At 41.9% G+C, this 26,911-nt stretch overlaps 2 protein-coding genes and 1 pseudogene across 4 annotated transcripts; 1 reads left to right on the top strand and 2 right to left on the bottom strand.

The window, feature by feature from the left end:
- Positions 1-324: 324 nt before the first annotated feature.
- On the bottom strand, positions 325-15,243 carry LOC114802459 (acyl-CoA dehydrogenase family member 10-like). Of its 3 annotated transcripts, none has more exons than XM_029001398.1 (14): positions 15,185-15,243; positions 14,653-14,808; positions 14,183-14,331; positions 13,823-14,023; positions 12,664-12,822; positions 12,407-12,554; positions 12,192-12,315; positions 11,788-11,856; positions 11,497-11,678; positions 10,698-10,851; positions 10,254-10,399; positions 9,936-10,088; positions 9,388-9,652; positions 325-360 (listed from the first exon to the last, which is right to left on the bottom strand). In XM_029001398.1, exons 1-13 carry the CDS (start codon positions 15,195-15,197, stop codon positions 9,510-9,512), a joined length of 1,797 nt encoding a protein of 598 aa, XP_028857231.1. In that variant the 5' UTR covers positions 15,198-15,243; the 3' UTR covers positions 325-360; positions 9,388-9,509. The 3 variants fall into 3 exon arrangements, with proteins under 3 accessions (XP_028857231.1, XP_028857223.1, XP_028857240.1); XM_029001390.1 differs by having other exon boundaries at positions 14,919-15,236; XM_029001407.1 differs by having other exon boundaries at positions 15,015-15,235.
- LOC114799498 (mitogen-activated protein kinase kinase kinase kinase 5-like) lies at positions 905-2,701 on the top strand (annotated as a pseudogene).
- Positions 15,244-15,952: 709 nt separating the features above from the next.
- Positions 15,953-22,282, bottom strand: tmem116 (transmembrane protein 116). The gene is made up of 11 exons (XM_028990071.1): positions 22,121-22,282; positions 21,726-21,772; positions 21,567-21,630; positions 21,218-21,346; positions 19,000-19,104; positions 18,822-18,871; positions 18,590-18,673; positions 18,335-18,476; positions 17,574-17,718; positions 17,056-17,135; positions 15,953-16,864 (listed from the first exon to the last, which is right to left on the bottom strand). Exons 1-11 carry the CDS (start codon positions 22,187-22,189, stop codon positions 16,682-16,684), a joined length of 1,098 nt encoding a protein of 365 aa, XP_028845904.1. The 5' UTR covers positions 22,190-22,282; the 3' UTR covers positions 15,953-16,681.
- Positions 22,283-26,911: the final 4,629 nt, after the last annotated feature.

Here is a 26,911-nt window from a genome sequence, read left to right as displayed (position 1 = left end):
ATTAACTTGTTGTTAACTATGGCTTATTTTAAACTCTGCATGCATGTTTTATTTGAGCACTTTTTTGATGAGCCAGTCCTGAAATTCTTCTTTTTAAAGCCAAATATCTTGAGATGTACACTTGCCTGGCATGTTTGGTAAGATAGCAAGTGTAAGGACATATGTTTGTATTTTAGAATGCTGCACGGTTGCAAATTCCCTGACTTTCCCTGTCTGGAAATGCCTTTACTGAAATTCTAGAAAATTCCAGGCCCGTGGGAACCCTGTATTTACCATGTAATATGGAACAGTGCAATAATGTTACATGTAAACATAGAACAGCTAGTGTGTGTGTGTGTGTGTGTGTGTGTGTGTGTGTGTGTGAGAATGTTCAGGAGTCTGATAGATATTTTCACCTAGAAGTGAATGAGTGATGTCGGACAAAGGGTAGCAAAATAATTACAGCTATATAAAATAGCACAGTTTAGAAATGTAGAACCAAGCCTTTATTTTAATGATGTTACATTTGGCAGAAATATGCTACTGCTACTATCAACATAAACTGAATTATAGTATTATGTCATTGCCTTCACTTAAGCAGCATGTTAGTCAGCTACAGAGATGGGCGAGGTTCAAGACTTTAGAATTAAAAGTATATTAATTTGAAAAACTCTCAGGGAAAGAATTGCTCAGAAACCTGTGCTGTGATTGGCTGCTGGTTCATATAGTTCAGGCGTAAACAGAAATAAACAATCATATGTCGATTCCTTGCTGGGGAGACGTGCTGTTCGTGTGAGCTTCTGCGGAACACTGAGCATTTCAGCATCAACAAACCTTCATCGCTTCTGGAAGATTTTTTATCTACAGCATTTCAGCATCGAAAAACCTTCATCACTTCAGAAAGATTTTTATCTACAGCGACTGGATGACGCACCTCATCGACGCACCAGACTACAATCAGACCCATCCGGATTTACCCACGTTGGCAGAAAATAATCAGGTGAGTAGAGAACATGTTCCCGGCATTATTTTCATCCAAAAATGCTCGGGAATATCGACCAATGGCGGGAAAGTGATGCAGGGCATGCACCACGTGATCAGGTGCTAGGCTCTGATTGGCCCGTGATTATTACGCTCGCCTCCAAACTGTAAAACGAGAATCAATTTATGTTGCTGTTGGTGATTTTATACTCACTGTTCTTCTAATAGTATCGTTCTGTTTAATTAAATTATTTTATACATTTATACTATAAAGAGATAAACTCTTTATAAGGGAAAGGGAGTTTCAGGAAGGAGGAAAAATATCCACTCAAGACAAAAAAAAAACATCAGAATGATCATACAGTAACATGCACGAAAGTGCAGGTTTATGGTAGAGATTTACAGACACATGCAAATTTTGTTCACTTTTGATGGACATAGACAGCAGACACATAGTATTGTTTTTCAATTACATGCATTTATGCATTTATAATCTCATAGTCAGAGATTATGAGTGTTAAGGCTTTGAAGGTGCAGAATATCGAGTTGCAGGATGACTTCACCCTCGTTCAGCAGGAAGTGGATATTTTAAAAGAGTGTGAACACAAGAACATTGTGGCAGTTCACACCAGCATCCTAAGGTAAGAAGGACCATTAACAGTGACCTGTACATGGCAATGGAGTTCTGTGCAGGAGGTTCACTTCAGGATATTTATGATGGTACCGAACTGGGTCTTTGTTCAACTTTGTTAAGCTGTGTGAAGATGGTGTGTTCATTATGTTTGTTTTTAACAGAGACTGGACCCCTGTCTGAGCATTAGATTGCTTTTGTGTGCAGAGAGACCCTCCAGGTAACCACCTGCACTCTCAGACATGTACACTCACATACACAAACAACTCATTTTATAAGGACTTTGTTCTAACAAGGTGTTTCTGTCTGCAGGCACTGCATTATCTCCACAGGTCCAGCATCATCCACAGGGACATCAAAGCTGGAAATATTCTGCTGACAGATGAGGGCGATGTGAAAATCAGTGAGGAACTCTTCAGAACGCCGTTTGCTCAGACTTATGTGTGTCATCTATGCATCATCATAAATGTGTCTTTTCTCTTGTTGCAGCTGACTCCAACTCCACCGAGAGAAGTGGTTGGGACGACACATTGGTAAGATCATTTTGTGTTTGTGTGTGTACTTCCCCTGAACTTCCCCTCGAGGTCAGAACAGCTCAGTCACTGAGTATTTTCAAATGACAGCTCATAAAAAGATTGTATTCATAGTTGGGGGTCATAGTGAACGAGAATTGATCTCTTCATCAATGGTAACTTGAGAGCACGTTGTAAGTTGCTCTGGATAAGGGTGTCTGCCCTGCAAATGTGTAGGAAGACTCTCCGTATCAGGTGTACCGTGTGGACATTTGATCATTTCTTCATATTGGAAGTCATGCAGTAGACTAACAGGAATATCTTTAGATTTACCTTGTGTGTTTGTGTGTGCAGGATTGCTCCAGAAGTCTATGCTGCAGAAGACAATGGTGGTTATGACCATTTGTGTGACATCTGGTCTCTGGGCATCACCGCTATGGAGCTGGGAGAACAGGAGCACCCACTTTTTTATTTGGGTTCTATGAAGTAAATGAAAACCCTTTTACACACACACACAGGTATGTAGAGGATGACTGTGTAGTAATATATATGTGTTTCTCTGTGTGTGTGTTTTCAGTTTCCCAGCATGTCTGTCTGACAGCAGCTTCCAGCCTCTGGAGCTGAAGGAGACGGGGAAATGGTGAGTCTGTCCTCTGTCCTTCATGAGAACTGATGAGCCTCATTGCAAACAAACACTGACTATTTCTTTCTTCAGGTCTGACGATTACCAATATTTTGTCAAGCTCTCCCTGACCGAGCCCAGTGGAAAGGCCGGATTCAGAGACTCTGCTGTTGGTATGTAACACACACAGACATTTGGGGACATTTGTTTCTTTAGTGAAAATCCATGAGGTCCAAATCAAATCCAGCCCTCCAGCAGCTGTGATCTTCACTACATGGGATTTATATGATTTCAAATTTTTCATGAATCCCCCACACACGTCTGACACTCCTCTGTTGTGAGTGTTCTTGTGTGCAGCATGCCTTCATAACTCAGGACGGATTAACATGGAGTCTCATGGTGGAGCTGCTGCAGAACAGGAAGAAGCTGAAGGAACAGATGGTCTTCTCAGTCTCCACCCAGCTGTCTTCTGCACAGCTACATGAGGAGGATGATCTGGGGTGGGAGCAGCCTCAATGGAGCCATTTGGTCTGGAGGAACAAGAAGAACCAAGATCCATCTCCAGATCATCCAGCAGCTTCTGTTTATACAGAGTGCTCCCGACCTGCAAAACGTCTTCTGCAAAACGTCTTCTGCAGCGTCTGCGATGCCTGCCTTCTTCAAACGCCTGCGAAGATCCTGTTCTGCACTTGCTCTGCATTTCCATAGACGTGCCCAATGAACCCAGAATGAAGACCCACCTACTAGGTAAGCCTTAGAATATCTTCAACTGTACAAATAACCATAAACAGACTCAAAACACGCAGGGACATAACATTCTTAGTATTCAAAAGCCATCTGTGAGGAGGTTCTGTGCTGCAGTGGAAAAAATTGCAGAGCTCCTAATTGTGACTGAAGGAGAAACACACTTATTTCCCTATCCTAATTGTATACACATAAGAGAGAGAAATTTCATACCTTTACGTCCCAACATGCATCATAATTAATGTGAATATTTCAGAATCAGCAGAGATTTTAAAGAAAATGACAGTTTTATCCAGCGCTGTCACAGGTCCATACCCTGGCCAAGCTGCCCTTGACAGCCAGGACACCTCTCCCCTACACCACAGCCAAGCCGTGCAAACAGATGACCCCAGCCTGGAACATCATTGTTGTGACCAGCTTACCAAGGGCAGGCATGAAGGCCACCAGGACTCAGCCGGGCCATACAACTGAGAGGTATGTGCATGCACTTCCCGTGTTCATGTGGGTTTTTCTCCGGGTACTCTGGTTTCCCACACTCAAAACACCTTTCAAATATTTTTTCTAACACAAATTATTTTTTGATTATTTGAAATCATGTAATTAGCAACTAAATTTAGTCAAACTACTGGTTGTTCTGTGAACCAGTATGAATTGGCAAACCAAAACCCTGGTGGTGTATTTTGGTAACGCACTCACCTTCTCGGTGATTAATCCAGGTTCAAATCCTGGCCAGGGTGGAACTGGTTTGCCCTCAAAAAAGGTACAAAATACCTTATTTGGGCCTGTCAGTATGAGAGACCATTTACTATTGTACTGAGAATACGTTTTTGGCTCCCTGAGGGTAACCACTGAATCTAGCATATAATTCACAATCTGACATATTGCATGTTTTGCTACCCCCAATAAGAACAGGTAGGATGTGTGATTCAATTGCCAGGTCAAACAGTCGATGCAAAGGCATCACCTCTCTGTCAAAGACTTTCATGATACACAGAAGGGACAAGAGTTAAGTCTGGTTTAGTAGTCACCATCACTGTTCAGGCGCCCACCAGTGCCTATTGTGGTTCTGCTGATTAGGTGGACACTTCCTGTGTCGCTGCACAGGGACAGTGTTGGCCCCCACTAGAGTTCCCCTCCTCCAGTCCAGAATGGGCTGATAGTTGCTTGACAATCCACAGGTAGGCAAGGAACACCAGGTCCTGGGGAGAGTCCACAAGGAACAATGTGATAGTGTCTGTGTGGCCAAGGCCTGCCCTCTGCTGCACTGGAGCCAACGCTGACACAAAAGCTGGTGCTCAAAGTGAATGTCCATGCTCTGAAACCATGCAATTTGGGCCAGCTAGAACAATTTGGAATGAAATAATTGGACAAAATCTCTCAGGAGACCTGTGCCAAAATTCTAAAGAACTACTCTAAGATTGGTGTCTGTTGTGGCTCACACTATTGATTATTAATGGCCAGGGGGCTAATACATTTGAATTTCTCATTTTTGCCTTTTCTTGTTTCAACTCTGTTTATCAATAAAATATCCTAATTAAACTTAGTGTACATTGTTGTTTATATTTTATTTTAAAAAATTGTTAATGGTAATTTCAATGCAGGAATCAAGGGTGTTGTCTAATTTCATTAGGGTACTAATAACTTTAGCCTCAACTGTATGCTTGGGTTTACTGTCTTGTTGGAGAATCCAGCGATGACCTAAGCTTAGACTGTCGGAACAGTGTTCCTAGGGTTGAAGGTTTCTCCCTTTCTTCTCCAAACATAAGCAACATCTTTACCTTTCAAATTTTCATGAGCAAACCTCAGTCAAGCTCTGATGTGCCGCTCTTTGAGTAAAGGGGTTCTTCTGGAATGATGGCCCAGGTCTGTTTCTTACAGAATGTGTCTCTTTTTACAGCAGTTCTAGACACTGTGAATCGCTTTGAGTTTGCAGTGTAGCCTTCCACCTTAGCCTGAGCCTCTATGGTCTTCTTTCTGAGCTCCAGACTGATTTCCTTTGTCTTCGGCATGTTGAAACTTCGGCATACCTCACAAGTAATGCCTCTTAAGTTCCTCCATGGTTATGTGGTGTGTATTATGTCTGCCTTTTTTACAATGTGCGTACTATGTCTACTCTACTGGTGTGTCTATTTTTAAGTTTAAACTGCTGGGAACTTTTACGTACTGACAATGTGCATGTGTGTGATAATATGCAAATGTGGAAGAGTGCAAGAATAACATTACAAACAAAACATAACAAAGGTGCAAAATAAATTTTTTTAATATTTGCAGGGTTCCCACTCTATGGCAGACTTAAAATTCCCTGACTTTTCCTGACCAAAAAGCAGAATTCCATGTCTTCCTGTATAAGAAACGCTTGGGCATTTAAAGAGGTTATAGAATTCAAAACAGCATTTGCGTCATTTTTGTTTATGTGTGATATCCTGGAATTTTTTTACATTCTGTCTCACAGTTAATGTGCACCTATGATGAAAATTACAGACCTTCTCATCTTTTTAAGTGTGACAACTTTCACAATCGGTGGCTGCCAAATACTTTTCTTTCATTAATGTACACACAGCACCCCATATTGAGAGATTTATTAACAAAGAAAAACTGAAATATCACATGGTCCTACATATTTAGACCCTTTGCTGTGACACTCATATATTTAACTCGGGTGCTGTCCATTTCTTCTGATCATCCTTGAGATGGTTCTTCGCCTTCATTTGAGTCCAGCTGTTTTTGATTATACTGATTGGACTTGATTAGGAAAGCCACACCCCTGTCTATATAAAACCTTACAGCTCACAATGCAGGTCAGAGCAAAAGAGAATCGTGAGGTCAAAGGAACTGCCTGAAAAGACAGAATTGTAGCAAAGCACAGATGTGGCCAAGGTCACAAAAATATTTCTGCTGCACTTAAGAGCACCGTGGCCTCCCTAATCCTTTTTTTAAATGGAAGACATTTGGGATGACCAGAACCCAGAGCATGCAGTCCAGCCAAACTGAGCTATTGAGGGAGAAGACCCAAAGGATCACTGTGACTGAGCTCCAGAGATGCTTTCGGGAGATAGGAGAAAGTTGAAAAAATTCAATATCACTGCAGCCCTCCATCAGTCAGGGCTTTATGGCAGAATGGCCATCGGAAGCCTCTCCTCACATATAAGACACATATAAGCCTGCATAGAGTGTGAAAAAGGACTGCAGAATGGTGAGAAATAAGATTCTCTGGTTTGATGAGACCAAGATAGAACTTTTGGGCCTTAATTCTAAGCGGTATCTGTTGAGAAAGCCAGGCTCTGTTCGTCATCTATCCAGTACAGTCCCAACAGTGAAGTGTGGTGGCACCATGCTATGGGGTGTTTTGCAGCTGCAGGGACTGGATGACTTGTTGCAATCAAGGAAAAGATGAATGCGGCCAAGTACAGGGATATCCTGGATGAAAACCTTCTCCAGAGTGCTCAGGACCTCAGACTGGGCTGAAGGCCAACAAGACAATGACCCTAAGCACACAGCTAAAATAATGGAGTGGCTTCACAACAACTCCATGACTGTTCTTGAATGGGCCAGCCAGAGCCCTGACTTAAACCCAGTTGAGCATCTCTGGAAAGACCTAATAATGGCTACCAACATGGCTTTTTACCATCCAACCTGCCAGAACTGGAGAGGATCTGCAGGGAGGAATGGGAGAGGATCCCCAAAAAGACTGTATTGACATGGCTGTATTAGATCAAAAGAGAGCTTCTAAAAACTGAGAAAAGGGTCTGAATACTCAGGACCATGTGATATTTCAGCTTTAAATCTGCAAAATGTCAACAACTCTGTGTTTTTCTGTCAATATGGGGTGCACTAATGAGGACAAATGAATCTAAATGATTTTAGCAAATGGCTGCAATATAACAAAGAGTGGAAAATTTAAGGCATTCTGAATACTATGTCACTGTATTTAAAAATCCTATACAAGGGTGTTTTTGTGCACTGTGTCTCCTGCCGTTTTCACTTCCAGTGCTGCACTGTTTGGTGTGTTTGGCATGAGCTGGTGTTACTTCGAAGGACTTCCTGAATTACCTAAACTCAACAAAACGTAAGAACGGAAATGGTGTAAAGTGAACGTATTCCGAATAGCGTGGAAGGAGAGTCTCCTTAACTTGGAAGGCTCTTAGCGCGGCTTGATTGATGTATCTCTCCTCGTTAATAGACAAGAACAAAAATAATCCCAGATTTCTGTTTAACACTATAGCCAAGCTAACCAGGAACAAGACAGAAACAGATACTACCACTTTCTTTAATACTAAAAATGTTACAAATAGAGATAAGATTAAAAGCATAACAAACAGCTTTGTCGATATTTCTATGGAAAATAATCTTCAAATAGCAGACCACCGATTAGAACGCTTCAACCTTATTAAAGAGCATTAATTAATTAAACTAATCTCGTCATCAAATCAATGTACTTGCGCTTCCTACAAGTTTCCTTAAAATTCAGTAAGCATCGGCCACGGACCAAGTTCGTTCAAGGTAGCAGTCATCAGACCCCTGATTAAAAAACCTGATCATGAACGCAGTCAGCTTTCGAATTATAGACAATATCTATCCAACCTATCTACCTATCCAACCAATTTAGAAAAAGTCGTAGTCTAGCAGCTGAGCGTGTACTTAGACAGCAACAATATCCATGAAGTATATCAATCTGGATTTAGACCTCATCATAGCACTGAGACAGCGCTGGTTAAAGAGGTTAATGACCTGCTGTTGGCCTCTGATCAGGGACGCATCTCGCTGCTTGTCCTGCTTGACCTGAGTGCAGCGTTGGACACTTTTCACGCTATTCTCCTTGACAGGATAGAGAATGTTTTCGGGATTGTATGGTTCAGATCATATCTGACCGATCTGTATCAGTTTGTGGACATCAATGGTGATTCGTCTTCATATAGTAAAGTATTTCACATATTTCAGTATCGGTCGTACGACGCCACCATCTGCCGTTGCTTCTGTTTGTTCTCTCCGAGACACTGAATAAAGCACACAGACTACTGGCAGACTCCAGTGAAGAGACCAGCAGATAAATTCTGGTTCCCGGCAAATGCTAAACGAGGATTTAGCATGAAATGAACCAGAGGGTCACCACAGCCACCACCACCGTAACTAAAGCTTCAGGGATTTGGACCAGTAGCATCATGATGGACACATAATATACACCATGACACTAGACTATTTTTTGGACCTCTCCACCTCTACAACTGTAGGCCTTTTCTCTTATCGGACAACCACTAACCCTGCACTGACACCACTGGCAGGCTCACTACCCTGGAAGGGGGTCCCTCTCTGCATCACTCCTTCTCAAGGTTTCTTCCTTTCTTTTTTCTCTCTCCTAGGTTTTTTTTTGTGTGGAGTTTTTCCTTGTGTGCAGAAGGGTCAAGTGTGGGGGGTGTCAACTGTAGGGCCTGTCAAAGCCCTTTGAGACATACTGTATGTGATTTTGGGCTATATAAGAAATAAATGTTGTTGAAACATTTTGATCCTTTTGTTCAGTATATACTGCACTCGTGGTAGAATTATCATTTATTATTCAAACTATTCAGCTGGCTCAATGCAGTCAGGCAAGTAATTATCTCCTGACATTCATCAAAAACATCCGAACATGTTTCCACTGCTCCAGTAACCTGTAATGCTCGCTATTGTGCTTGATGTGAGGCGAGGCCATGAAAACATATTCCAAGAAGGTCCCAGGTTAATGGAAAATCTGCAGTTACTGTGTCAATGCTGTGGATTTTTTACTTGATATGTGCCTCACAACTCAAATAATGTACATTTACCCCAAATACTGTCACATAAACATTAGTACTTTGAAATTGGACATAGAATATGTAGCAGAGAAGGCATTTCAAGAGACTAATATTTTACAGGTTTAATGAAATATATATATATATATATATGCGCTTCTTGTATATACTTAGTTGTAAAGATACAATATGGACATCAGGCATTTGACAAATGTCAACTGACAACTCTAGAAACAGCTGTGAATAAATGCTGCATATTCCAGGATAGTGCATTATTAAAGAGGGAATGCACTGGGACTTGGCCTGGACATGTTCTTGAAGAGGCGGAAACCCTCTTTAGTAGCAAAGTCCCACGCCAGATCTGCCAATTGCACAGTGAGATCCTTCATGTTCCCCAACTTACTGAGTTCATTTTCACCTGTAGAGGGCGACACAAACACGCATATACCAGTTCTTTTGTAAGCCAACAATGAGCTAGACACAAGAAATAGAGGTATATTACATTTCTAGAACCCTTTTTGCTGTGATGTTTCAGATCTGTTGTCAGTTGGTCCGAGATATAATATTTAGCCAGACTAGTTAAATGAGTCTGGGATAGATTTTAGTTTCTTTTCATTGTCCATATATTGACCTGTACATATGAGAACACTCCCTTCAGTAGCCACTGAAACTATTTGTATAGACAGGGAATGAGTGTGTACCTGTAAGAGTGCTGACAGCCTGACGGAAACAAGACAAAGTCATGTAGAACTGCCAGTGTGGGACTGCATGAAGTCCCAGGACACGGCCATGCTCATCAAAAATCTGTCTCACATCAGGAATGACCTTCTGGCACATATATGGCTGTCCTTTTCCTGCAAAAGAGAGAGAGTGCATGGAACTATTCAAGCAGCCATGATGTTTACTTTGTGGACAGAATGCATTCAAAGGTTTTCCTCAAATTATTTACAACCCGTCTGGTTCCCTTTCAGCTAATTCTAACTAAGCGAACTAAGAGGACCAAGCCTTGAAATGCTCACCTGACAGGTCATGTGAGTTAGAGGACAGGTAATATTCAATGCAGAGGGATGCCACATCTAGGAACGGATCTCCCAGAATGCATTGTTTCCAGCCTAGAACTGCTGCTACTTTTGGCTGTGTTGAGTCAAAAACAATGTTGCTAATTCTAAAGATAAGAAGAAAATAATTAAGTGAGATATTATAAATGTAAAATGTTTTTAAAGAAAAGATACTTACTATATGTACATCTTTTTCTAACCCTCCTCTAGGTGTCAATATTGTTTCTCAAACACTATAATAATATAGTCATGAATGATTAAAAAACATTTACTTTATTTTGAAAGGATTTTTTGATCCTGAGATCCACCACCTCACATACCATAAGTAAAAAGTAGTATAACTCTTCATGTCACTTGGTTCATAATCTGTAAAAATAATAGTGACTGTGTAGGTGTGTGCCAAACCTGAAATCTCCATGCACCACTGTGGTCTTGTGTTCTTTTGGAAGGTGTAGAGGAAGCCACTCAACCAGCCTCTCCATGGCTGGAATAGCCAGAGTCTTACTTGCTTTGTACTGCTGTATCGACCGCATTAAATCCTCCTTCAGTGGGAGAGGTCCTGAGGAAAACATCAGCAGCCATTCTTGACAGAGCATTCTACTGCTTACCGTATTTATTAAGTACATATAACCTCAAAGTGATATTGACTTTTGATGAAAAATACAAAAAGTGTTTGGTCAATGGTAGGCTCAGAGGCTAGACATGGAAAGATTGCTCCCGTTTACTGGGGAGCAATCTGTTTACATTTAGTCACTATTTTTTAGTGCTGGCTCAAGAGATCAGACATGTCTGACAATGTATCAGCCATCATGGTTGATTCACTTGGTTTCGCTACTAAATATGAGTAAAAACACCAGCATTGTATTTTAACTAAGTGAAGCTATGCAAATATGACTTTCTTTTCACATTCTGCCATAAAACACCAAATCTGAGATGGTCAGCCTGACTATGGAAAATGGTTAGCGATGTAGAGTTTCTCTGCCTTGCTTCTTCTGCATCTGTCAGAAAGACTAAATAAGGTCAGGCTGGAATGAAAACAATTCTGCATTCTGTTGTACTCTTGAAAACTCCCATTCCATTATCATGCAGGAATTAACCATGCAATGTGTTACCTTATGCCATTTTTATCTTTAATTAAATTGAACAGGCCTACAATGCATGCTATAGCATTTACTGTGTGAGGATTTCTAAATCTTTGCTTTACCTTGCACAGCATGATCGCTGAATGCAATGGTATTGGGTTCCAGTTGGTGAATACAGCTGAGGGTTTGGAGGATTGACCTGTACATTAAAGTTTTTTCCTCTTGGCTTACGCTGGGCAGAAATGGATCCTGAAAAATGCGGCCTTCACAGAGCTGCTCCACAATAAATGGCTTCCCCAGTAAACTTAAATAATAATAAATAAAAAAAACTATGGTTTAGTGCATTTGTGGAAATTTGAAATTCTCTACTAACCACGCATTGGTGAATGAAAGCATATATCCATCATGCTTACCAGTCATCCTCACAAACTGCAATGATGTCTGGTACAGGGACCCTGGCTTCTTTAAGAGCCTTCATGATGCTAAACAAATTACAATTACTTATATTGAACAGAAAATAATAACACTACTACACAGAACATTTACACAGAATTTAACAACTAACCTGCTGATTAGAAATAGTTAGTACAAACAGAAAACAGAGCTTAAATAAGGTAGATGACTAGGCAATTTTAAGTAGAAACATATTCTTCTTGATGCTGTGAGATTAGATTTGTCCTGCACAGGCTGTTCCACATGTGTTGCTCTAAAAGATTTTGTTTTGCATCCAAACATGCACCAAGCAATTTCAATCAAATCAAATTTCCCAATAAAGACATGCAGTCCAGATCAATCTGACATAATAATGAAAGACAACCTCTGTTCCATCAGTGCGGCCTGTACATGAGGTGTAGTTCTGAGAATTAGACGACTTCCCTGACTTTTCAGAATGTAAGAAGGGTGTGAGTGGCAATGGCTGAACTGGCACAAAGTCAAATCATCTTAAAAAAAGACAGAGAAAGAATGACATCAGCTGTTATAGTCCCTGGCTTGTAACAACACATAAAGATCCGTGAGATGACAGCCCCAAACCAGTGTCAGATAGGTGGCCAGCTTTCCTAAGGTACTGGGTGAGCGTTTCCACCTGCTGATTCCTTCTGATGGAGTGAGTTTCTCCAACAGACAATGGAAACTGAAGAATCTGCTCCAGCTTCTTCACTGACACAGCAGGATCTCCTACCTGTGATACAAAACCAGAAAAAGTTTGAAAGGGAACTAAAAAACATTGGCCATTTTATTATTACATTAAAGTAGATTGTTACTGTGAACTGGTCAAAAGAGGCACTCACCTTAATACCGCACATCCCCAATCGGACAGCAGCATCAATATTGACATCTAGGTCATCCAGGAACACAGCCTCATGAGGAGCCACACCCAGTCTGTCAGCACACAGGCGGAATATCTGGGGGTCAGGCTTACAGAGACCCTCCCGACATGACTCCACAATCTGATGAAAGTGATAATTCATACTGTACAGCCAGCAGAAACAACCATATAATATACACAGATTTAGTGTATAAATGTACAGTACAGGCCAAAAGTTTGGACACACCTTCTCATTCAAAGTGTTTTTTTATTTTAATGACCATTTACATTGATAGATTCTCACTGAAGGCATCAAAACTATGAATGAAAACATGTGGAATACTCATATACTCATACTCTGGGCCAAGACAGAGAAAAGTCTAGATGAGCGGTGGAGAGATCAGGCGAGCAGTACTGGAGGCTCGGAGTATAAGGGCTGTGAGGTAGGATGGGGCTACTCCATGTTTAGCTTTGTAGGCCAGCATCAGAATTTTGAACCTGATGCGTGCAGCTACTGGGAGCCAGTGGAGGGAACGTAGCAGAGGGGTGGTGTGGGATAATTTGGGAAGGTTGAAAACCTGTCGTGCTGCTGCATTCTATATTAGTTGAAGAGGCCAGACGACATTCACAGGTAGACCAGCTAGCACCACCATGGGTGGTAGTGGCCTAGTGGGTAACACACTCGCCTATGAACCCAGGTTCAAATCCCGCTTAGTACCATTGTGTCCCTGGGCAAGACACTTAACCCTAAGTTGCTCCAGGGGGGGGGACTGTCCCTGTAACTACTGATTGTAAGTCGCTCTGGATAAGGGCGTCTGATAAATGCTGTAAATGCACCAAAGTTACAGTGATTTAGTCTACTAAATTTCTAAAGTCAAACTAAAAGTTCACTTTATTGTCATCTGGATGGACAGAGGAATTAGATTGTGAAGCTTTGGAGATTCACAGTGTGCAAAAAGATGTACATGATATCTAAGTCAGGACTAAATTGTAGTAACGATTAATCTTTATTTATTTATTTTTTAAACAACATTAACAGATGATTCTCTACCTGATGTTCGGCACATTTTGATGACACAACCTAAAACTGTGTAAATTAAAGTAAAAGTACAACTAAAAGGAAAAAGTACCCATTTACCCACCACATGAAAGTGTGAGCGGTTCACAGGCAGGAAAGAGGCTCCACCTGGCAACAGGAAGTTGTTTGTGAGAAGAGCTGCTTTCATGCCCTGAGCACGGATGCACTGGATGGCTTCCTCCATGACAGGGTGGAGACGAGTGAAAGGACCACAGGTCAGGGCCTGGAGAAATGAGCTGAAATCCACCTTGATTGGAAAGCCAGCCTGGAGACCAAGACAAGACAAATATTACTTGTAATCACCATAAATTGACTCATATGTATTTTTTTAAATATATATATATATATATATGTGTGTGTGTGTGTGTGTGTGTGTGTGTGTGGTGTGTGTGTGTGTGTGTGTGTGTGGAAATGTGTGACTTACTACTGCAGTGCACTCATGGCTGAATGTCTCCACAAACTCCTCTGCTCCAAGCTCGCCTCTCATGAACCTCCTCCACACGCCTCCTTCACCTCCCATCCGTATGGCACGAGCGATTGTTCCAGGTGGAACACCATTCCGTCCTTCCCACTCTGAAATCAAAAACAGCACATATGGAAGATAATCCTGTCTATAATCCTGTAAATCATATAATAATTTCAATCTTAATTCATCTGATTCAGATTGTAATGATTATAGGATTTACAGGATTATAGGAATTATAGAATTTCTTCGGACACAAGACACTGTCCCGACTTGAAATTCTCCACACAAAGTGATGGATGACAGTAAAATGTTTGCACCAGCTATCCTGAATTTGTGTTTCATGCACAAGAAAAGGAACAAGTCAGTAAATGACATTTAAAATTCTGTTATTGCTTGTGTTTCTTCCTCTGATCCTAATGTTGGTTCACCTGTAGCTGCAGGCATGGGAGGTGGGATCAACACCCCATACATGTCAAACACCACTGCCTTATAGGAAGAACCAGGATGGAAGCAGAAACTACGTCTGTGACTATTCCCACCGGCAAGGCGAACAGTCAGGCGTGAAAGGTACATGGCCATTTCACCTTAAACAGAGACAGAGGACAAAAAAATGAGACAGTCTTTTCCTGGATCAACAGGGATGCCTGGGATTAGGTGTGTTATTAACAGCTATGTAAAATGTGAAAATCCACACCTCTGCTCATGACCCCATGTGAGGTAAAGCAGAGCCAGCGAGATACTCGCATCCAAGCGATGTTATGTTATTTAATGAACCTCACAACTCTGGTACCTGTTCTGCTAGTTTTCCACTTCACTTCAGTTTACATGTTAGCAGTCCGCTTTCACCTGGTACATGTGAAGCCGCAGACTACGGCGCCAAACACTAGAACCTTCTGCAGTCTGTACCAAACAGGCTGAACGGCTGTGTGCATGTCGTCATGCTCGAAAACGCGTCCTCACCGTAACTCAACATCTCCAACCTGTCGTCGCTGCATTTCCGGTGGCGACCACTTCATATGTCAAAATAAAAGTCTGTCCAGGAAGTCCGTATGAAGTCTTTTTTTTTTTTAAGTATTTTTTAGTGAAGTGATTGTCACATGTGATACACAGCAGCACGGCACACACAATGAAATTTGTCCTCTGCATTTAACCCATCAACTTGAGTGAAGAGTCAGAAAAGCGTTTACATTTTCTAATGCGATCATACGTAAAGTATCTTATTTTGAGTGAAAATCAAGAAGTCGGGCACCGAAGTGGCAAGAATTGCAGTTCCCATGGATTCCCCCCAGACAGGCGGCGGCGGTTCTGGCCCGAGTGCCCCCATCCACCCCCAGCGCCGGAGGCAGCATATCTGCACCTCGTGCACAAAAACGTGCCTTTCGTAATAATAATTTACAGAAACATAATAAACGTTTGGTCTCCTGCTGCGCAAATGACTTTTTTCCCGCCCATGGCAAGATGCCACCCTGGTTTGGCACCATTAAAACCGCCGCTGCGAACCCACGATCCAGACGACGCGTCGCGGCGCATTTCACGTTGATTGTAATGGATTAGAAAGTGACTGCACGGCGACACAGAAGACGCGAACGCGACGTGCATGCGTGTGAGAGAGGGTTGCAAAGAACGGATGTCAGACAGACACACGCACACGGTCCCTCCAGGCGCCACTGTCCTTAAACGACACGAATGCCGTGCAAGTGTCACGTGGAAATATGATGTGCTTTGGGCTGAATAAAATAAAGATGTTTATTGTCCAGTGGCACAATGAATATAAATTGCTACACTTTTGAAGTAAAAAGACAAGACATTCTCAAAAAATGTAACGTAAAAAAAACACATACATGAGACCTTCTATAGTAAGCATAGTTTTTAAATACTGCATAGTACTATTTAGAAGTATTTTCCCTTTACACCATATTCAGAATTGTCAGTCTGGGTCCGTACAAAATACTGTACAAAAACACAGACACAGAGGGCATGACACTAAATATTAATGTTAAACATCTAATACCAACAGGTTAAAAGTCATTTAGCATTAATAGGTCTGGCATGGTCTTCTTGTGATTTCAGATCCTGTTTTACACTTGCGTGTGTGTGTGTGTGTGTGTGTATCAGTGGTCTCACACACCAGCAGATATCTTCTCTCTGCAGCAAACTCTGAGGTCTTGCAGATTGTGTGAGTGACCTGCCAACAAATAAACTCCTTGTGTATTTGATGGTGTAAACACAAGAGGTCTGGTGGCAACACAAGAAAATGGTCAGTTGTCAACTCAACGCTCCTGTGTTCTGCTGAGAAGAGGAACAGATGGGAATGGTTACCTAGTTCCCAACTGGGCCAGGAGGCCCCCGGAACCTTAAATAAAGTGCGGATCGAAAGGAACGGCGCCTGCTTATGTACAGGGCCAGCAAGTTTGTGCCCCTGGCGATTGTTTCAGTCACAAGTTTACAGTCCCGGCATCAGACATGCTGCATGTAGGAGCCGGAGGAGAGCAGGCTGTAGTAGGCTTTCTTCTGCGCGCGCAGCAGGGGGGTCTGGGTGTCAGCGTCCCGCACGGCGCCTAACTTCAGGGAGTGAAAATGCTGCTGTGTCCAGCCATACACCACACAGTTCAACAAACCCTGAGAGGCAGAGGTGAAGGCCTGCAAGGAGAGACAGGAAAATGCAAAGAGAAGGATGGAGCAGAGAAGCAGACATTGAGATGTGGGGAGCAAGGTGGAACAGCACTAGAAATAAACATAATTCCAGCATTTAGCAGAGCGACTTCTAATCAGTAGTTACAGGAAGGGTCACCAGCAATGTAGCAGTAATGTACACGTCCATGGTCGTTTACCTGTAGGGTATAGAGGACCACACCCACTCTACCATCTACAGCTGTTGGCTGAAGAAGTATAATGGCAGCCAAAATGGTTGCTGCAATAAAACACACAAGGAGTTACCTGCTGTGCGAATAGTGAGCGTGCAGATATACACACCTACAGTGTTGGGGAGAAAAGGGTTACATGTAACGCTGTTTGGTAATTTTAATTACTAAAAATTGTAATCCGTTTTTGCAGAAAAATTTAAAATGAAATTACAGTTACTTATTTAAATATTAATTGACCAATCAAACCTTGCGACTATGGCACTATTCTGATTGGTTATCACATTGGTTGTGTCCACATTTCCTACACCACTTCTGCTAAGTAATTTGCCAGATCATTCTATCATTCAGTTGTTCCATTGCTTTCATAAAGTAAATTGAAATAGTTTCTCTACTCTTACATTTTTTTTCTATAACTTTTAACTGTAACTAATTACATTTCCAATCTTCCCAACACTGCACACAAATGCATGTGTGTCTCTATGTACCTGGTCCCCAGCAGAAAAAGAAAGCGCTCGGATACAGGATCATCCTGCGCTCGAGAACACGTAGAGTGGCCCACTGCGTGTCACCGATGTAACCGTGAGAGTTGACGCAATGCTTGTAGAGGGAGAGGGCTTTTCCCATAAACCCCTGCATGCATACAACAAAGAGATGCCTGAATGTCGTTGTAATCAGCAACAATGGCTCTCAAACAGCAGTTAGGACTCAAAGTATGAAACTAACTATCACAAGTCAAATTGTGTCCCTGTTTATTGCACCTTGCATCTTTTTGTTTTATTTTGTGCTATATTCTGTTCACTTTGCAATAGTGATATTCTTTATGAATCCAAAATGCAAATGCATTAGTAGCTGGGTTATAATCCTGGAAGATCTTATACATTAATGAACACATGAATTCACATTTATTTACCTAGGACTAATCCTAAAAACAAGCGCTAAATCTAAACTCAAACTCAATGCTCAAACTAATTCATTAAAAAAATATATCCTGTGTTCAATACCTTGAGCTATATTTCAATACCTTGAAATAAAATTATTAAATTAAGTAATACTTATAATGTTATAATGTATGTACGTAAGAAAAAAAGACGCCATTTTTTTCAAAAGTAATTTAAAAGCTCATTACTCTCATCTACCAGTATTACTTTGTCTTTCCTTGTAAAAAAAACACTGTTTCAAACAGGGCCAATTTGCTATATTCCTGTCACTTTAACACACATGCAGACTGACATCCCAGCACACTTACCACAATGCCCAGCAGTGTAAAGAGGAAGGTGGTGAGGAAGATGGCGATGCTGTACACATGGATGGCCCTGCATGCAGTGGCAGATTCTTCCTCACCTACCCCAGTCCGGTGGTACAATGACCCTGTGTGCATCAGTAAGCACCTGCAGCCAAACGTGGTCAGTCAGTTCTACAGACCACACGTCCACAGCAAAAACCACGCTGGGTATATCTGATTTTTAAACAATTCTCACAACAGCCATTGGTACAGACATACTTGTATGGCTGTGTGTAGTTCGTGTAACACTGCTCAAGGTTTCCTGTGATGAAGATGGGGACTGTTAGCAGAGCAGGCAGCACACTGAGCGGGAGAGGTAGAGAGAGAGATGTTCACAACATGACCTTTGCCAGTCTGGCCCTCTTGCATTATTATTGCATTTCTACTGTTTCTTCCTCAAGCACAGGTTTTACTGAGCCTGAAGGAAGAACTTCTTTTCTTACAGGCTCACCATGAAATGACTGCTACAGTTCCTCTGAAAGAGGCTGAATTCGACTCACTCTGAAAGGAAAAGGAAAACAGCATAAGAACAGAAGAATCCCACAGAGACAACTGGTGGGGACACTGTGAACTTCAAAATGACAGACAAGCGATGCTGATGTTTAGTAAGGAGCCAGGTATGTGGCTACCTGGCTTGGGTATCCATTCAGTCGTATGTAGTATTTGTCCCTCAGTCTAGTATAGAGCACCCACACATAGTTTAGGGTGTAGAAGAAGGACGCCATGTACAGTATCTGTGGAACAAGGGAAAAGAATGTGGAGTTGGCACTTATATACTGTACAAATGGCACTGACTTTATTTATTTTATTTATTATGCAAGTCAACATAAGTTTGAAAAACTACAGTAAAAGTCAATGAGTCATTTGATGCAACTCTGCTATTAGCAGCCAGTTCTGTGACATTCCACAAAAGCAAAAAAAGGACAAAACGAAATCCCTCACCGGTATGAACACAAGCATGTGACTACCAATGTGCACCATCATGTCAGGAAAGTACAAGTGACAAGGACTAAGCAAAGGCCCTGTTGCACTTAAAACAGCATCATTCCTGCACTCAGGACAATTGACCCAACGGACAGATGACAGATAGGACTGATGACCCTTTATATGGAAAGCACTATTTTATATGTGCGTAGATTTTGTTGTGTATATATCAATTATAAACACATATTTCACTGTACTCCGAAGTACAAGTATGAACAAACTTGCATGCAAACTCACTGTCAAGAGTGGAGGTAAAAAATGCTACCGGACCAGGCATATCCTGTGGGTGAGATTCCTTTTTCCGTGCTGCTGGACAGCAGAGGGTGGAACGGAGTACAGAAAAGCAATACAAGGTCTGCTAATCTCAGCCCTCTTCTACTGGCAGTGAAGGTAAATGTAATGCATCACAAGACTTTTACAACCACACACCCACAATATACGGTTGGGGGCAACAAGGTGCAATAATTATGGTTTTGCACATTGTCCTTTATAGATCTGTTCAAGCCGGTGATACATTTACACCCCATTTCGAAAAAGCTTTTACAATCTGAACCCAGTACAACAGAACCTTTACTGTCTTTGTAATTTGCCACTTGTACTGTGGCATTTATGATCTTTGTTTTCTGGAATCAGCCCCCGCTCTGATTCGTCAGTATGATTCACTGAAAAATAACAGGATGGGGAACTGGGTGAGGCACAGCCCATCACAGCCTCTGGTCCCTGAGTCTCAGGGCTATATTGTACTGTGATGGTGGACGCGCATTTACTGATCGCACAATTAGAGACAAACTGAGAAAACTGAGACTTTACTTTGTGGAAAAACAAACACGTGTCGAGGGGGCCGGTTAAGCCCACTAAGCCAATAGTGTGACCCCAAGACCGCAATACACAGGCATACACATGGGCAACATGCAGTGAACTGAAAGTAGGTCAGAACATTCATTCATTCATTCATTCATCTGTTTGTTAATTCACTTCTTCACTATCCATCAACATAACCAAGACAAGCTAAATTTGATGCTCCACTTGTGACTGTCCCAGTTACTCTCTAATGAGTGTTCTTTTTAGGGGAGGCTGGTTGTTGCTGGGTCATGCCATCAGTTTGGAAAGAGGAGAAGAGAAAGCCTGTAGGAAGCTTTCCTGTGGGACGCTCATCCTATTGATATAGGCCACAAAAATACAATGTCACATGCTACGAAGGAAACTCCTTCCAAAAAACAAAAATATCATTTCTTATAAACAGGCACAAAAACACCCACAGGTTCACTTACATATCACGTAACAAAGGGAAAGTACCAACAATGGCTGCAAATCTGTGATTACAGAGCGAAAAAATGCAGTGCGCTTTCCAAGCTGCTTGCTTTCTCTTTCGCATGCATGTGTCTAAATGGGAAACAGATGCTAGAGCCTGGAGTCAGCAGCATGTTCCAACAAGAAACAAATGAATTGTGGATAAAACTGAGCTTGTGATCAGGGCAAGGCATTGATTTGTGTTTCAGGATCGCAAGAATCAAAGAAAGAAACCCTGCTTCCTAACCTACAAGAGTACAACGTCGTTTCCTCCCTCATGTTTAATCCCTACAGATTACAATTCATCATATTTCTGTATTGTTGGCACCCAGATACGCTGCATAGATAATTTTACACACTGTCAGTCAGCAGATATGCAATTGGTATGACATGCATGTTTCTTATAATGTGCAATATGCAGAACGTATGGATTGTTCATTGCAGCATGTGAAAGTGAAGTGATTGTCATTGTTAAACACTGCAGCACAGCACACGGTGACACAACAAAATGTGTCCTCTGCTTATAACCATCACCCTTAGTGAGCAGTGGGCAGCAGTGTGTGTGTTCGTTACCTGTTCCACAGCGTGCAGGTTGTAGCAGATGTTCCGTCTGTCACAGGCCTCTGTGTACAGCAGAGCCCCAATCAGCCAACTTAGAGCCAAAAGAAGGTCGGCCACACTCAGCAGGAACAAGGGTCTAATCTACACGTATACAGAAGAAGGGAGAGAGAGCGGTGAGTGGGAGGCAGGAGTGAAACGACGCACTCCTAATAAAAGACAGAGTCAAAGACAACGCCCGCAGGAAACCCCTCATTTTCCACTTAATGGCAAATGGGTCCCACAGATCATGTTCCTTATTGTTTCAGAACAATGCAGCACATGGTCTCATAGCTAACATCACCTCAAACGTCCACACACACACCTCAGCCGTTCGCAGGAGTTTCTGGAAGGATGCGTAGACGATGATGGAGCCAGCCCCGATCGCGCTGCATGTGTCAGTCACACAGAGCACCAGTTATTTTACTTCCAGGTACCTGTTAGTTATGTAAAAACTCCAGTTATGTAACAGTTTCCGTCATACCTGAGGATCGCCATGATCATCTGGATCCATCTCACCACTGAATACACCTGAACACAACGCAGGCAAATGTCAAAAACATTCTCATAAGTGCATTTAAAGTTTTGTACTCCTTATGTTCCTCAGATCATTCGCCTTCATGTTCCATTTATGAGTTATTAAAATAATTTGTATTGTCGTTGTGCAGCCTAGTTAGGAGAAGGCTGTGACTGTCACACCGCAGCCGATATTTACACACCAACATTTTGAAAGCAGATCAGAGCCATTAACAGATAAAATTCAGAAACAAACTGAGAGGACTGGCAACTAGTTCTACCCAGCCAACAAGACATACGAGAGAGAAAGTAGCAGAAGGAGCATCTTCATATTATTTTATAGGGAGAGAAACAGTAACCTACTGGGGTCCAGTCTTCAGTCGGCAGCGTGATGTTCTGCTGCGTGGCGTTTCCTGAATAAGAGATCTGCATCTCGGCACGTGTAATGAATCCAGGTTCGTTGTTGGCGATTCGGTCCGAGCAGCAGCGCAGGAGCAGCGCGTCGGAGGAGTGAAGGAGCGGGGCGACGACGCGGCCAGCTGTCCCCACCCCCCTGACGCGCTGTCACCTCCCCGTCCCTGACGGTCGGGACGCGGGATGAACAAACGAGCCGGTGATCGACGGACGTTAAAACGTTCCAGCAACACTCTCGCAACGCTGATTCAACGTTACACGCAACGTTACTTTTTAAACTTTGTACATGTTCTCTTTATTCACGTTATCAAGCGATGGCGTTAATTGAGGGTGGAGGGTTTTCTGAAGCACACATGGAGATTTATTTGATGGAAAGTTGATCCGAATAAAATGAGACTGATGGGTTTTAATAAAAGCAGACTGTATAAATACGACATGCTCTCATTTGTTTAAGAACACCAGATAATACAATTAACCAGGTCATTCAGTTTCTTCAAAATGTCTGAGGCACATCCAGGCTGGACTTGTGCAGGTCGGTTTCCACAGCACAGTTGTGGCCAAACGTTTTGAGAATGATGCAATTGCTGGTTTTCACAAATGATGCGGCTTCATTAATTTTACATCTTTTTTTGTCAGTTGTTTCTGTGGTGTACTGAAGTATAATTCCAACAGTTTATAAGTTTCAAATGCTTTTATTAACAATTATGTCAAGTTCATGCTAAGTGTCAAAATTTGTAGTGTTTGTCTTTTTTTTTTCAAGATCTCTGCAATTCACCTGCTTCTGGGCCAAATCCTGACTGATGGCAACCCGTTCCTTCATAATCAGTGCTTGGAGTTTGTCAGAATTTGTGGGTTTTTGTTTGTCCACCTGCCTCTTGAGGATTGAACACAAGTTCTCAATTGGATTAAGGTCTGGGGAGTTTCCTGGACACGGACCCAAAATTTCAATGTTTTGTTCCCAGAGCCACTTAATTGCCATTTTGGCCTTATGTTACGGTGCTCCATCATGCTGGAAAAGGCAATGTTTTGGTACCATTCTTTATTCGTGGCTGTGTTCTTAGGCAAAATTGTGAGTGAGCCCACTCCCTTGGATGAAAAGCAGCCTCACACATGTATGGTCTCAGGATGCTTTACTGTTGGCACGAGACAGGACTGATGGTTGCTCTCACCTTGTCTTCTCCAGACAATCATTTTTCCAGATGACCCAAACAGATCAGAGAAAATGACTTTACCCCACTTCACTCCTCAGCAGTCCAATCCCTGTACTTTTTGCAGAATATCAGTCTGTCCCTGAGGTTTTTCTTGGAGAAAGGTGCTGCCCTCCTTGACACCAGGAGTACCCAATAGACATGAATGGGAAACATTATTTCATCCTCCTAGGAAGATAGTGGATGTCTAAAAAGGGGATAGGGAGAGAAGATTTTGTGGAAATCTGAAATGTTCATTTTGACAAGGAAGAATTAAATTATGGACGTCTGCAATACATAGCAATTCTAGCTATTAAATCTTAAAAGTGCCACTTGTTATCTAAAAGAGTTTAAAGATTATTAATTCAGACTAGGAAGAACAGGTTTCCAGATATCTGTCACAACCATGGTGGCATGACGAGGCAGGTGAACGGAGATGATGACGAAACTGGACGAGGAAGAAGGACGCATTCGCACGACGTCACAATACCAGGGTTTAATGGGTGAAGAACAGGACAGGGGAGACATTCGGCAACATGGTGAACATGTAACATAACAAAGACCTGACCGCGAACAGAAACAAACAGGGCAGCTTTATACAATAAGACAGAGGTGAAAACGATTAGGGAACATTACACAGGACTAACGAGCAACCCCTTTCTGGTCGGATCATGACAATATCTGGAAATACAATTCGTACTTGTAATAATGACTAATTACCATTTTGACTACAGAGACTATAGTTTTGACCAGTATATATACTTTTATAACTATATCTAAAATTACAGATAGGAGTGTGGTTTATTTTTATGTTAAAGGCACCTGGCTGTCTAGACTTGTTTGCAGTGGGATGCTGTGGTCTTTATGTCTTTGATCTGACGGCTCTATGAACTATGAATGGGTAGAGGAACTGTGTATTACAGTTCTGCCAATTGCCTTAAATGTAAATGTATTACCTCCCCAGTTTTGTTTTTGTCTACTGAAATCAGGCTCATATGCATAATTGACATCAACAAATTAATTACTTTATTTCTCAAATGCCTCATTATTTGCCAATAACAACGATCTGGCACAGGACAGCAGGGGGATGCAATCAGAAAACCTAGACCCAAGCTTTGATGCTTGTTCTGATATCAGACATTCACTATCAAAAAGAGGAGTAACGTAAAGGTCATGTATAATGCAGTTATAGAAAATGATGGAGTCAACCTATTTACACAGGCTTCTGATCTCCTCAAATGTAAATGAAAAATGGCATCACCATAAAGGGCCTGGGTCGGTTGCGCTCCTGTTGGCCCCACTGAGAAACACAATGGGCAACACATTGTTGAAAGGGTGAAATGTTTAGGCTCAGTGCCTACAGTCACATTAAGTGGTGCTGATAAGTGCAGTGCAGTGCTGCCACAATCGTACTCGACTGCTACATTTTTTACTTTGTTTAGGTTGTGCTGTCTAACAGTTACAGTGTTTGCTAATAAACATTGATGCTACTATGTTAGTATGCATAGTATATACAGGGAGTGCAGAATTATTAGGCAAATGAGTATTTTGTCCACATCATCCTCTTCTTGCATGTTGTCTTACTCCAAGCTGTATAGGCTCGAAAGCCTACTACCAATTAAGCATATTAGGCGATGTGCATCTCTGTAATGAGAAGGGGTGTGGTCTAATGACATCAACACCCTATATCAGGTGTGCATAATTATTGGGCAACTTCCTTTCCTTTGGCAAAATGGGTAAAAAGAAGGACTTGACAGGCTCAGAAAAATCAAAAATAGTGAGATATCTTGCAGAGGGATGCAGCACTCTTAAAATGGCAAAGCGTCTGAAGCGTGATCATCGAACAATCAAGCGTTTCATTCACAATAGTCAACAGGGTCGTGTGGAAAAACCAAGGTGCAAAATAACTGCCCATGAACTGAGAAAAGTCAAGCGTGCAGCTGCCAAGATGTTTGGCCATATTTCAGAGCTGCAACATCACTGGAGTGCCCAAAAGCACAAGGTGTGCAATACTCAGAGACATGGCCAAGGTAAGAAAGGCTGAAAGACGACCACCACTGAACAAGACACACAAGCTGAAACATCAAGACTGGGCCAAGAAATCTCTCAAGACTGATTTTTCTAAGGTTTTATGGACTGATGAAATGAGAGTGAGTCTTGATGGGCCAGATGGATGGGCCCGTGGCTGGATTGGTAAAGGGCAGAGAGCTCCAGTCCGACTCAGACGCCAGCAAGGTGGAGGTGGAGTACTGGTTTGGGCTGGTATCATCAAAGATGAGCTTGTGGGGCCTTTTCGGGTTGAGGATGGAGTCAAGCTCAACTCCCAGTCCTACTGCCAGTTTCTGGAAGACACCTTCTTCAAGCAGTGGTACAGGAAGAAGTCTGCATCCTTCAAGAAAAACATGATTTTCATGCAGGACAATGCTCCATCACACGCGTCCAAGTACTCCACAGTGTGGCTGGCAAGAAAGGGTATAAAAGAAGAAAAACTAATGACATGGCCTCCTTGTTCACCTGATCTGAACCCCATTGAGAACCTGTGGTCCATCATCAAATGTGAGATGTACAAGGAGGGAAAACAGTCACCTCTCTGAACAGTGTCTGGGAGGCTGTGGTTGCTGCTGCACGCAATGTTGATGGTGAACAGATCAAAACACTGACAGAATCCATGGACTGCAGGCTTTTGAGTGTCCTTGCAAAGAAAGGTGGCTATATTGGTCGCTGATTTGTTTTTGTTTTGTTTTTGAATGTCAGAAATGTATATTTGTGAATGTGGAGATGTTATATTGGTTTCACTGGTAAAAATAAATAATTGAAATGGGTATATATTTGTTTTTTGTTAAGTTGCCTAATAATTATGCACAGTAATAGTCACCTGAACACACAGATATCCCCCTAAAATAGCTAAAAATAAAAACAAACTAAAAACTACTTCCAAAAACATTCAGCTTTGATAGATATGAGTTTTTTGGGTTCATTGAGAACATGGTTGTTGTTCAATAATAAAATTATTCCTCAAAAATACAACTTGCCTAATAATTCTGCACTCCCTGTATTTCTGTTGGCACAAGCTTGCAGAATAGAAGTAGAAACTGGACAAACTATGAAAATGCTATTAGTGTCAAGAAGGGAAAAACACAGATGTTGCAATATTAGAAAGGCTGTAAAATGCATGGCATAAACATTCTGTTGACTTTCAAGTCTGAGATTAGTCACATGCACGGTAAACACTCCTACTGGTACATTCCCGTGCTCCACCCTTATGGGAATGCCAGATCTTATCTATGTCTAACAACCAGCTCACAGTTCAAACTGAAAGCGAAACCGTAATGCTTGGCTCCTTAAGAGCAGTTGTCTCTTGGTTCCTTTTTTTTTCATCATAAGGAAAGTCCAGGATGCGTGATTTAGTTTTTACCACCTGAATTACATTTATTCTCCAAGTAAAACAGTAAAGCATCTGAGACTTAATGTTTTTAGTCAACCAGTCATGGCCACTGTAAATTCATTCAGCATAATGTTATGGTTCATCACCCAAAGCACATTACGCAAATAA

Source organism: Denticeps clupeoides, chromosome 1, assembly GCF_900700375.1.
Source record: "Denticeps clupeoides chromosome 1, fDenClu1.1, whole genome shotgun sequence".
Taxonomy (NCBI): Eukaryota; Metazoa; Chordata; class Actinopteri; order Clupeiformes; family Denticipitidae; genus Denticeps; species Denticeps clupeoides.
The sequence above is the reverse complement of the archived record's forward strand: the minus strand, read 5'-3'. Positions and strand labels throughout refer to the sequence as shown.